The sequence below is a fragment of the Vombatus ursinus genome, unplaced genomic scaffold, assembly GCF_900497805.2.
Source record: "Vombatus ursinus unplaced genomic scaffold, bare-nosed wombat genome assembly UNPS02014798.1, whole genome shotgun sequence".
Lineage (NCBI taxonomy): Eukaryota > Metazoa > Chordata > Mammalia > Diprotodontia > Vombatidae > Vombatus > Vombatus ursinus.
Window position 1 is genome coordinate 16,585,965 of NW_020954576.1, and position 13,602 is coordinate 16,599,566.

Consider the following 13,602-nt stretch of genomic DNA (forward strand, 5'->3'; position numbering starts at 1 on the left):
TTCCACATCAACATTCATGGAGAAATCAAAGTATAAAAAAAAATCAAGAGTAGAGCAGCTCCTGTCTGTGAGGAAATGACAATTTGAAGACTGTTGGCATTTCTTGAGCACATAAAATTGTTTCTAAACCTCTGAATTAACCTTCTGTCAATATATAGAAGCCCAGAGAACAACAGTGTTATCCAGTGAGAAAAGGCAAATGGGAAACAGTCAAATGAGCGGAGTGCCTTGCTTAGAAACATACAGAGCATTCTGGAAACTACTTATTTTCCTCTAGAAAATAAAAATGATGGGCATCTTTCTTCTACGGAGTTTCAAGGACATTATGGATGCAATCTAATGCAGAAACCTGGAAGTCAGGAGATAATTTTCAATGATACACATGAAAAGTCATAGACTTTAAGGGCCAGAAGAGACCTTGGACATAAAATATTCCAGCAATCTTATTTTATAGATGAGGAAACTGAAACTTAAAAAGGTTAAGTGCCTTTCTCAAAGTGACACAAGTGATTACCAGAAACTAGGCTAAAACCCAGAAGTCATGACCCGCAGTTCGATGCCCTTTCACCACCCCATTTTGTCACCTGTATTAGTTACAAAACATATGGTTTGTTTCTGTTATCCTCCCACAGCCCTTTCAACACTATTCTCATACCTCCTTTCTCTCTTTTTCACTTGGTCCCCCAGTCAAGTTGTCTCTGGCCATCCAAATCTTCCCACTTCAGTAATGTTGCCTAGGACTGTCTTCCTCCCAAATGTCCATACCATAAAATTACTTCATTTTCTTCCTCCCATTATCAGTTAAATTATTTTTCCCCCTCACTACATAACCATGTCACCTTTTCTGGTGCTATCCTTTCTCCTGCTTTTCTTCTCCAATGACAACTCATGGTTAGCCTTTCTATCCTGACTCCTGGCTGATTACATTGGTATCTACAATGGAAAGAAATCTCTATGAAGTTCCTAATACATTGGGTAGATCACCCAATTAAAATTTATGGGAGAATACGGACCTGCATTAAAAAGGATGAGAAGGCATGGATGCATTTTGATTGACACCATTGGAGGAAGTATTCACACTGATAAGATCTGAATTATCTTCTTTTCCCCAGTCCCAAATAAAAATATCTTTCTCCCCCTTATCCATGTGGTTGACATTGAAGAGGAACAATAATCTAATTAACAATTAAGTAACTTATACTAAGTTCTGAATGGTTTCATCAGTCATGAGGAACAAAATGAACGAAGGTTTAACTCTCCCAAGGGGTATTAACATTTTAAAGGAGAAATATTAACATAAGTGAATCTCTAATTGGCAGCACAGTATTTGTGAATTATATAGTAGGATCATAGGGTAACAATTCATAGGGTCATATATTTAGAGTCTGGCAGGATATCAAAGACTATCGAGTCCCAAGTCCTCATTTTAATAATGAAGAAATGAAGACCTAGAGAAGTAAATGGACTTGCCCAGGATCACACAGTTAGTTAATTTCTGAGATGGGATTTTAAGCCAGGTCTTTGTAACTCCAAGTCCAGTTCTTAAAAAAGAATCTTCCAGTAATCATAATGATTCCAGTAATCATTCCAGTAATCATATAGGAAGGCTGCTATATAATTTATAGAGACCAAATCAAGTACAGTCTTAGAAAATTAATTAGCCCTATTGAACTATAACCAAAATATATCAACGGTTACAGTTTTATAACCAACTCTACTTATTTTGTTTATGACAATGCAGTTTTCCTTACACATTAAATGATAAAACCAGACCTAATTTTTTTTTTAAAAAAAGAGAAGCCAGCCAGATAAGTTCCACTTCAGACATTATAAAAATTCAAAAATAGAAGCAAGTTCAACATAGAATTTAATAGCTCCATAGCTCACAAACATTGAAACTTGAATATATGAAAGGGGCATGTTGAGCACAGCCTTGGTCTGCTCCTTAAGGGTATTTATGAAGTCACTCTCAAGGTACTAATTCCAATCATCCTAGATATTTTTCTCACCTTTCAAGTCTATTATGAACTCTGATTACATTAAGAAGTACATCATGCCATAATGATCTGAGCAAGACTTACATAAGATTTTTACCTTGTTAATGAAAATAGGCTCTGTTTTTCTACCAATGCCCTTTTTAGCTCTGGTATTTTGGGAGTCAACCAAGAATAAATATTTTTTTTTTTACAGTACAGAACTGCTTAGTTCAAAAGATATTTAAAGATATTTTCTTCCTTCCTTCCTCCTTTCCTTCTCTCTCTCTCTCTCTCTCTCTCTCTCTCTCTCTCTCTCTCTCTCTCTCTCACAGGTTAGACTGTTACTGATCTGATTGGTTCCTTTCCTGGTCAGCTTTGGATCAATCACAACTAATCAGGAAGCCTTAGTGTATAATTAACAACTGACGGTGATGGAGTGAAAGAAAGAATAGGAAAGGAGGGGAAGGATGGAAAAAATGGGAGGGATAGGAAATTGACAAGTGAGATAGAGAGAGGAGCAAAGGGAGGCAAAGAAGGAGATGGAGAAAGGAAAGGTAGGAAGAAAGATAAGGCAATAGGGACCAGGAAAAGGAAAGAATAAAGGAAACAAGCATTTTTAAGTGCCTACTGTGTGCCAGGAATTGTACTAAGTGCTTTACAAATATCTTGTTTTTTACAACAACAACCTTGAGAGGATTTTACATTTTAAAATATTCTCATTTTACAGTTGAGGAAACTATGGTAGACAGAAGTTAAATAATTGCCCAGGGTCACACAGCTAGTAAGAATCTGAGAGAGAATTAGATCTTAGATCTTCTCAACTCTAGGCCCAGCACTCTGTCTACTCTGCCACCTAATTCTTAGGAGAAGGGTGGAAGAGAAAAGATGGAAGAATGAGGGAAGAGAATGAACAGGAAATAGAGACAGAAAAAGAAAAGAAGAGAAGATGGGGAAGGAATTGGGGTAGAATTTTTAAAATGAAACTTCTGATAGGACAAATGGTTTCCTTAAAAGAAGGCCATGAAGGTGGCACCTAAGTGGTACAGTGGTTAGAGCACTGGCCCTGGAGTCAGAAGGACCTGAGTTCAAATCCGGCCTCAGACACGTGATACTCACTAGCTGTGTGACCCTGGGCAAGTCACTTAACCCTAATTACCTAACCAAAAAACAAAACAAAAACAAAGCAAAAGAAGGCCATGACTAAAATTTACCCGTTGATTTATTGACTATTTATATGCTGTGTCTCTAAATCACCTCCATTAGTTTTAGTAAAGCAAACAATGATCTTGCCAAATAAAAAGTTTCATAAAATGAGGACAGCTAGGTGGCACAATTGATAGAATGCTGGGCCTGGAGTCAGGAAGACTTAGCCTTGCGAGATCAAATCCAGCCTCAGACACTGACTAGCTGTGTGATCCTGGGCAAGTCACTTAAACCTATCTGCCTCAGTTTCCTCATCTGTAAAATGAGCTGGAGAAGGAAATGACAAAGCACTCCAGTATCTTTGCCAAGAAAACCTCAAAAGGGGACCATGAAGAGTCAGACATGACTGAAAAACAACAGAACAACAATGATCATAAGATAAGCAATTGGTCCCATTGCTTTTTACCATTTCATTGAAAGACTATAAGTAGGCAGGTTTGATATGAACATTCATTGATGTGATGGAATTTAGGAGAAGGTTCAGTTTGAGTGATCAATATGAAGTTAGATTAAAAAAAAACATTGTTATAAGGAGAACTGGCATTTGTTATTAGGTGTCTGCTAAGTGGAAAAGTGCTGGGTAGTGAAGATACAAAGGCTCCACAGGAGAAAGTGAGGCTGGTGACTTTGCACAGCCCTCTCTCACTTCAATCCAATTCACTTCCATGTCATAGAGTCACCTCCATGATGTCATGATCCTCTTTGAGAATGAAGGACAAACGATAACAAAAACAAAGACCAAAACAAAACTGTCTCTGTTCTCCAGGAGCTAATCCATGTGAAGAAGTAAGTAAATACCAAGGATAGTTTGGAGAGGGAGAATGTGTTAATAATGAGTGGGGGAAGGGAAGGTAGAAAGAAGAAGGTAAAGACTAAGCTGTTTTTGAATTAAGTTAGGGATTCTAGAAGGAGGAAAGACAAGAGTGCATTATAGCCTTGGGGGACCACTAGTACAAAGGCATGAATGTGAAATATGGAATGTTAAGAGATAACAGGTCATTCTAACTGGATCAAAGATAGAATGAAATATTAATATGAAATAAATTAGAAATTTATATGAAATTAATATGAAATAAAATTAGAAAGGTACATGAGAAGAAGATTATGGAGGGCCTTAAATGCCATGTTGAGGATTTTATATTTTAATTTTGGAAGCAATTGGCAATTTTTGAGTAAGGGGATGACATAGATCTGTACTTTAAGAATATCAATTTGACAGCTCTTCAGAGGTTGTCATGGAAAGGGAAGAGATTAGCTTTGGAATCAGGAGGCAAAAACCAAAATTACAAAGCTATTGCAATAGTTCATTGGAGAGTTGATGAGCCTGAACTAGGGTAGAAATTGCAGGAGTGGAGGAACTGATATGAGAGAGGTAAAATGAAGAAGGCTTGGCAACTAACTGATAAGACATGGAAAGAGTTAAGGATAATAGGAAGGTTCTGAATTAAGTTTGTGAAACTGGAAAGAAACTGCTGAGTAGTGCCATCAATAGAAAGCTGGAAGTTTGAAGGACAGATGGATTTTGGAAGAAATGTAATATACATTTTAGACATATTAAGTTTGAGAGGCTTATAGGATGTACAGGTAGAATGTAAAACAGATAGAGCTGATAAAAGACTGAGCTCAGAAAAGAGATTGGGACTGGATTTGGAAGTCATGTGTACAAAGATGGGTATTAGATTGATGAATATCAGTGATGGAGTTAATGATGAGGATATCCGCACTAGAGGTGATGACATTCCCAAGCGAGAGAATACTTAAGAGAGAAAATAAGAGGGCCTAGACTAGAATTTTAATGATGGTGATATTTACCAGAAGAGGATGAAGACCAAACAACAGCAACTGAGAAGGGGTAGTCAGAGAGGTAGAAGGTATACAAAGACAAAACAATGTCACAGAAGCTAAAAGAGCAGGAATTATTCAGGGATTAGAGGGGGATGTAATGTCAACAGCTCTAGAGAAATCAAGAAGGATGATGATTGAGTAAAGGCCATTGATCTTATTAATTAGGAGATTATTAGAACTTTAAAAAGAGACACACACAAAGACTTAAAATAAGAGACTGGAGCAGAATCTATTAGGCTTCAGCTGAAGTAAAAAAGACAGGGGTAGCAATCATGATCCCAGACAAAACTAAAGCAAAAACAGGCCTAGTTAAAAGAGATAATCAGGGAAACTTCTTTTTGCAAAAGGTATTATATATGGGGAAGTAATATCAAACATTTTAAAAGTTTTTTTTCACATAAAGGACATTTCCCAAATGTAGAGGGAACTGAGTCAAATTTACAAAAAAAAAGAGCTATTTTCCAACTGATAACTGGTCAAAGGATATGAACAGGCAGTTTGCAGAAGAAGAAATCAAAACTATCATCATAAGAAAAAATGCTCTAAATCACTATTGATCAGATAAATTAAAATTAAAACAATTCTGAGGTACCACCTTATATCTATTAGATTGGCTAACATGACAGAAAATGAAAATAACAAATGCAAGAGGATCTATGGAAAAAATAGGTGCACTTATACACTATTGGTGGAATTGTGAAATGGTCCAACTATTTGGGAGAACAATTTGGAGCTATGCCCAAAGGGCTATAAAACTATGAATGTCCTTTCACTCAGCAATACCACTACTAGATCTGTATCCAAAGAAGTCAAAGAAAAATGAAAAGGAGCTATATATACAAGAGTATTTATAACAGCTTTTTTGTGGTGGTAAAGAATTGGACATCAAGGGGATGCCCATCAATTGGGGGACATGGCTGAACAAGTTGTGACATGATTTTTTTGGAATATTATTGTGCCATAAGAAATGACAAACAAGTTGGTTTCAGAAAACCCTGGGAAGACCTATATGAACTGATGCAAAGGAAAGCAAGCAGAACCAGGAGAATATTGTACATAATAACAGAAATATTGTAAGAGTGATCAACTATGAAAGACAGCTACCTGATTAAGACAATGATCCAAGATAATTCTGAAGGTCTCATGATAAAAAATGTTATCCACCTCCAGAGAGAGAATTGACAAACTGTGAGTGCAAATTGAAATAGAATTTCTCCCTTTCCATCCATATGGAGATATGTTTTGAATTGATTTCATATTTTTTTTTCTTTTTGTTTTTTTTAGGCAATCAGGGTTAAGTGACTTGCCCAAAGTCACACAGCTAGTAAGTGGCAAGTGTCTGAGGTTGGATTTGAACTCAGGTCCTCCTGACTCCAAGGCCAGAGCTCTCTCCACTGTCCCACCTTGCTGCCCCAATTTCACATGTTTAATTGACACCATATTGTTTCCTTTCTCAGTGAGTGGGGGGAGGAATGAAGAGAGGGAGAGAACTTGGAACTCAAAAATAAATAAATAAATGGAACAAAAATAGAATAAATAAATAGAACAAAATGTTTTTTTTAAAAGGAGATCTTTGTGACACCTTAGAGAAAACCCTATCAATAAAGCATTGAAATCAGAAACTAGACTGAGCAATGGAGAAGAGAGTGTAAAGTGTTGAAACATAAGTAATTAATTTAAACAGTTTTTAAAGGAATATGGCTATTTGAGGAAGAAAAATATGTTGAAATGGCAGGGTAAAGTGAAGGTTTTTTAAGAAAAGGAGAAACCTTGGCACATATAGATCTAGATCTAGATATAGAAAGATAGATAATTATAAAGATAGATAGAAGAGCCAGAATAAGCAAATATCGAAAATTAGAAAAAGAAAAGGTATGATTGATGAGGCAAGCTCCCAGAAAAGATGAGAGAGCAGATGAGAGGATTGAGAGCGTAAGTGGAAGGATTAGCTTTGGCAAAGAGAAGGCCTATTTCTTATCAGACACATGTAAAGAGTCAGGAAAAAAAAATAAGGCTTGTTATGCAGAAACGAAAACTCACTTGAGATTAGATAACATAAATTAAACATGAAGCAGGTTGGTATGGTTGGGTTACTCTCCAGGATCACAGTGGATGGTGGGCGTAACCCATGTTTGGAGTTGGACAAATAAACATAGAGTTGTTAGTATTACGACAAAGACGCAAGAGTTTCAAGGCTCGCAGATTGTGTATGCTTGAACTAATCAACCACAGGTTCAAGGATGAAGGGAGGGAGAGGAGAACTAGAGTTGGTATGTACTGCTTTATACTTTGCAAATAACTTTACCATCCATTGTATCCTTTGAGGCTCACAACAACCTTATGTAGTATGGTATAATTGTCCTCATCATGGAGTTATGAAAACTAAGGCTAAAAAAAGATTAAATGACTTGTCCATAGTCACACAATTAGTATGCCGGAGGTGATATTTGAACCCACGTTTCTCTTGACTGCAAGACAAGTACTTTTCCTCTCTTGATATAAAAATATATAGGAGGAACTCTTAAAATTCTAAAGTGTAGAGATTGAATTAAAATCATCAGTACCACACCTGAACAGAATAAGATTGTATTTTCTTTAATAAAGTATCAGATATCATACTACTGAACATTGGCCTACTTGTGAAAAGGAGTGGTCTTATTTTACTAACTCCTTCTAAGGACAATGGGAGAATGAAATAATTTCCCACATCTCTCATTTCAAAATGCCTCTTCCGCTAAGCAAAGGCTGAGATGATAGATTTAAAAAATGTTCTATGCCTTTACTTACCACTGGTCTGTGTACATCCCAGAACGCTCGTTCCTGGCTGTCAAGAATCTTCCTTTCTATCTTGTCTCTTTTCTTGTCAACTCTGTGAACAATGTAGTGGTAAAGGAAATAAACATTAATTACAATCCTTTTGGAAGGGAAAAACCTCACCGATGTGATATCACCAATAAGCCTGACTCACAAATACTCACTTTGCTTGGGCTTCTGCTTGCATAAAAATAAACTCCCACTTCCGGGCAAATGCTCTTTGTAGTCTTGCCAAGCTCTCCTGAAAACACATCATGGGTTAAGAATATTTAAGACCATATTTTTCTGCTACAGATTACTTACAATTAGTTACAGTTAGTTGAAAAGCCAGATGTAGAGCTATTACTAAAATGATGCATGTATGCATCTAAGCCTTAAAATAAGCTATCTTCTTATATGATTTTACCATCATTAAAGAAGTGACTTCTAAAAGTGTAATTAAAAATCTTTTATAACTGCAGTATATGTAAAGATCATTTTTTTTTTTTGTTTTCAGAATCATGCTAGGAAGTACTGCAGAAATACAATCAGTGCATCTGTCAGGACTCCCACTTTACACCAAGGAATAGGAAATTAACTCTGACTATAAATTAGATTACAAGCCAGGACACCAAATTTCCTGGCATGCAATTAAAGGCTGACCTTTGTTTGCTCATACCCCTTTTTCATTCCTTGCCTCAGTTTCAGTGATCTCTAACTTGCTTAATATCTGAAAAGAAAGAAATCAGGTTCTTGCTGAAGTCTTTCTATTGATAGAAGTCATTTCCCCTACCACAATGATCTTTAACTCCAAATTGGCAATGTGGCATAGTGGAAAGAATACTGGATTTAGAGTCGGAGGACCTGGGTTCAAATCCACCTTTGTCATTTACTACTTGGGCAGGTCACTTAACATCTCTGGGCCTCAATTTCCTCAAGTATAAAATTGGGAAGTCGGACTAAATGCCCTTTAAGGTCCCTTCTGGCCCTAAATCTATAAACTTCTGATCTTAGTCAACTAACATTTACGTACCTACTATGTGCCAGGCATTGTGTTAACCCTTGGGATAAAAAGAAAGGCATAAGTTGTCCTTGCCCTCAAGGAACTTTATAGTCTAATGGGGGAGACAACAGGCAAAATATTATGTACAAACACTGCATACACAGGATAAATTAGGGATTTGGTCTCAGACATTAGCAGAGTACATGCATCACAGCAGCCATTAAATCCACCCCTTCACCCTACTCCTGTCCAGTTGCTTGATTTGTGCTCTGGAGCCTCATCAGCCTGACGGATGGGGTGAGAGATGGCCAGATAAAGGCAGAATCAATAAACTATACCACCCAATCCTGATCCCAGCACTCCATGAAGGTGTAAAGGGAAGAGAGTGCAGGTGAAAGCAGCTGTTCTCCGTTGCTATTTGCTTAAGGTCTCGATTTATTTGAAGCTCTAGAGAAGGTCCAGGATCAGTTACTTACAGCTTCATAGTCTGCTAGCTCCAGCCGGGCTTTGTTTTGCATTGTTCTCTTGCAGAGGTAAACAGCTGAAAAAACAAGCAAGCACAAGAATCAATCATTTCCTACCTGCCTCTTAATGCCAGGGTCCTGTAAATCAACCTTAAATGGCTTTATCTGCTTTTCTTAGAAATGTAGTCTGTGTTTTTTTTTTTCCTTCCACCAATTAGAGGTAGCTGGTGGCACAGTGAGTAGAGTTCTGTGTCTGAAATTAGGAAGTACTGAGCTCTCTGGTCTCAGGCACTTAATAATTGTATGACCTTGGGCAAGTCACTTAATTACTGTTTGAACCGGTTTCCTCATTTGTAAAATGGAGATAATAGTAGTACTCACAGGGTTGTTGTGAAGATTAAATGGGATAGTAATTGTAAAAAGCACTTAGCATACTGTCTGTCACTTAGGAGGTATTATATAAATGCTTATTCCCTTCAATTTCCCAAATCATGGTTTCTGATACATTCATTTGTTCACTGAACTTATTAAGCACCTACTATATGCCAAGAACTGCTTCAGATACTAGGGATAAAAAGACACAAATAAAACAGTCCCTACCCTCAAGGGGCTTACATTCCAAGCAACAAATATCATAATATTTATTTACCAGATGTCAGACAGAATGATAGTATTCATCAATTAATTCAACAAACATTTATAGAATACTAAAAATTCACAACAGAATAGACACATTTGCTAATGCATATACGTATGTAGAGAGTCAGGTTGGTTTAGTACAAGGGTGGAGAACCTGAGGCCTCAAGGCCACATGTGGCCCTCTAGGTCCTCAAGTGTGGCCCTTTGACTGAATCCAATGATGCACTTGAGGACCTCAAGGCCGCAGGTTCCCCACCTCTGGTTTAGCGGATAGAGAACTAGCCTCAAAACCAAGACAACTTCAGTAGCACAATATCAGTGTGATCCTGGACAAATCACTTAACATCTAAGTGCTCTAAGACACTCCCTAAGACTATAAGTTACAGAGGAGGTACCAACCTACCTTGATATACTATGTTTCTTTTCCTATATCAATGAAATCACAGATGCAGTCCCTATTCCTTTGTGCACCTATGTATATACACATTACATACATATATAAATATGCATTTTGAATGTATCATATATAGCTAACAACTATGGAAATAGCTATTATCAATTTCTAAATGTATTTGTCAATTTAAAACATTCTGCTTAAATGAAGTCTCTTCTTTGGGTACTGTCATCCCTAACAGTTTTCTGTAAGAGAAAGATTAAATTACATTATTTTAAATTTCTTCAGTAGTTCCAATACCCCAAATCACTTCTTTTTTTGAGAATGCTAGCTCTCAGAAAAGCATTTCCATGAGTTACTAAATGACTAGTCTTCATAACAGGACTAAAAACAGGACCTTAATTAAGGAATTTGGTAATAACTGATGCCTAGTTTTTCTTCCCTCTTCACATTTGTGAAAAGAGGTGTTTTTCATAAAAATATTTACTAAGAATGGGGCACTGTTTCCCTCATTCCTTATCTCTGTATTTTTTTTAAATTTAATAGTCATCTTTGAATGTTTCAATATTCATTTAGGCTGATAACACATTTTGAGCCAAAGCCAACTCACCAGAGTTAGCAGGGCTTATTGCTTCCAGCTTAAGTACTATAACTCTGGCTTTCCTCATTTCAACTGAATTTTGTTTGGGCAACCCTGAGCATCAGTATAGATGAGGATAAAACCCATTTCTAACTCTTCCATAGTCAGATTTCTGTAGGTGATGCTGAAATGACAGATGGTTAATGATGCTGACATGATAAAGTGCAGTGATCCTGTACAGCATAGATACAATAAATGTTTGTTGTATTTGCATTGCTACAGACAGACCAAGAGTTTACAGAAACATTGTACTGATGAATCAAAGTATCCTTTGCATATGATTTAGCCAGCCTTTTAAGAGCAATGTTGTGGTTATTGGCAGCAAGGGAAGATGAAGTCTGTAGAAGTATTGCCAAAAGCATTAGCCTTCTTCAATGGTGTTAGAAGGAGAGAGTGCCTTTTTCTTCCCTAAACTCTATTAATCACTCATTCTGCTACAGATGTTTCACATGATAATATCAATACCCTTCTAGTTCTTTCAAGTAGTTTTCTCATTCTATTGAGGGCTTTGTCAAATATGTGCAGGCGAAGTGTATATTTTGGTCTCATCATCAGTGGCGAGTCTTTCTTCCATTTCAACTCAGCATTTGACATTTCACATGACAGTGAACACAACCTTGGCAAGCACACATCCTCCTATTTAATTCCTGGACTGAGTGAGACTTCATAATAATAACAGCTAGCATTTATATAGTGTTTTAAGATTTGAAAAGACCTTTACAGATATTATCTCAATTTATCCTCCCAATAATGCTATGAGGTAGGTGTTATTGTTTTCCCGTTTTAAAGATGGAGAAACTGAGGCAGGCTGAGATTGAGAGATTTGCTCAGGGTCATACAGCTCATAAGTGTCTGAGGTCAGACTTGAATCCAGGTTTTCCTGACTACAGCTCCAATATGCCACATAGCTGCCAAAATAATTTAAATTACTTTCAAAAGAAAATGATCAATATTATATCTTTAAAGGAATCTTGTATGATTTTGACATATTTATGGTAACACTTCATTGGAGGAGATCCTTTAAATCTGTATTTTGCTATATTAATTTAAAATGAAAAACAAACCCCCCCAAAAGCTCAATGGGCTATTGTATTATCTGGATGTTTCAGCCCATTGTGTTACTGTAAAGATGCTGTTTGGGAGAGAATTTCATTTGCCTTTTCCTGTTCATGTATATATCAAGTATGGATGCTTTGAGATTGTTCTCACAAAAAAACTTTGTAGAGAAAAGAAGTAGGTATATGTGCCAGTATTTGTTGTTATTTAATCACGTTATTTTATAGTGAAAATTTCCTTGATTTTCTCAAGCTTTTGCTATCTTTTTCTCTTCAGATATCACAAGAATTGATCTCTCACTACCCTTAACATTGTGTCATTTCTAGCACACATCTCCTTTGTATATAATTTGTCTAGTTCATCTATTTCTGTCACACTTGTTTTCCTTGGTACCATTTCTACTTCTTCACTTAGCAAAATACCCAATTGTGATGTTAGAGTCCAAATACGATTACAGAAACCAATGAAGAGAATAATTTGTTAGCGTCCCACTTTTCATGGTTATCGTTCTCCCAGTTTTATCCTTAAATGTCCTCAGAATGATATGGTTTAATTGGTCACTTGAGCAACTTTCTGTAAACTTTATTTTTTTCTCTATTGCTTGCTATTGTTCTAAGACTTCTGTTACCTCTTATAATCTGTCACCATTCTATATAATGAGGATTCCCAACATATTCTATTTTAAAATGGTATTTCTGTTGCTTTTATCCTCTCTTCTCTTGGCAAGAGATCAGGTATTTGCTGGTCTTCAGGCTTTTTTCTTTCCTTTATTCTGGTCATTGATTTATATTAGTTAAGCTTCACTTGGAAATGGCAAAAGTATATGTTACTGTCTGTTATTTTATCCATCCTCCCCATAGTTGTCAAAATAGTCTTGCCTGCTGAAAAACAAAACAAAAATAAAACAAAAAACTGTTGGTGGCTTCTATTGTTTATATGATTAAGTAGAAGCTCTTCATCTCTGCATTTAAAATTTTCTGTAATCTGGCTCTAATCTACCTGCCCAGATTTTTCATGTTGCTCTTTCTCAAGAGTTTGATATTCTGGCCAAACTGGTCTATTTGCTGTTTCTCAAATTCAGTATTCTCTCTCTGTGAATTCACACGGAAAAGTCTGGAATGAATCTTATCTCTCCTCATCAGAGCTCCTTGGAATTTTTATCTTGCTTCATGGCTCCTTCCACGTGTGACCTCTTCCACAAAATCTCATCTAACCTCTCCAATTGTAGGTTCTTTCTATATCTTCTTATTGCCTTGTACTCACTTGCCTGTATATATACTGTATCTACTGATTAGATTAAAAACTCCTTGAGGGGAGGATCCATTTTCATCTGTGTCTTTATATTTATGGTCCCTCATGTAGTGCTTTGTTTACACACACTATTCTGGGTGTTCCATATATGTTGGTTGAATCAAATTGATAACTGTATAAAAAAACCCATGGATCTGTAGGAAATATGTCCCTAATTATATTTCATCTCTTGTTTACTGTTGGATTTGTTGTTGGCATAATGTGGTCAAGTCCTGACCTTGTGTCATCATTTAATACCTTTCATTTTAGAGCTGTTACCACAAAGTCCACCTGATATA

General features: G+C 36.5%; 1 protein-coding gene across 1 annotated transcript in view; it reads right to left on the reverse strand.

The window, feature by feature from the left end:
• The window catches only part of LOC114049853 (regulator of G-protein signaling 7-like), a 633,475-nt gene that overhangs the window by 92,825 nt on the left and 527,048 nt on the right, over positions 1 to 13,602 (reverse strand). Inside the window, exons 7-9 of the mRNA XM_027871288.1 lie at positions 9,297 to 9,361; positions 8,003 to 8,079; positions 7,812 to 7,893 (exon numbers count right to left, since the gene is read on the reverse strand). Coding sequence (XP_027727089.1) covers positions 7,812 to 7,893; positions 8,003 to 8,079; positions 9,297 to 9,361 — 224 coding nt within the window. The remainder of the gene's footprint in view (positions 1 to 7,811; positions 7,894 to 8,002; positions 8,080 to 9,296; positions 9,362 to 13,602) is intronic.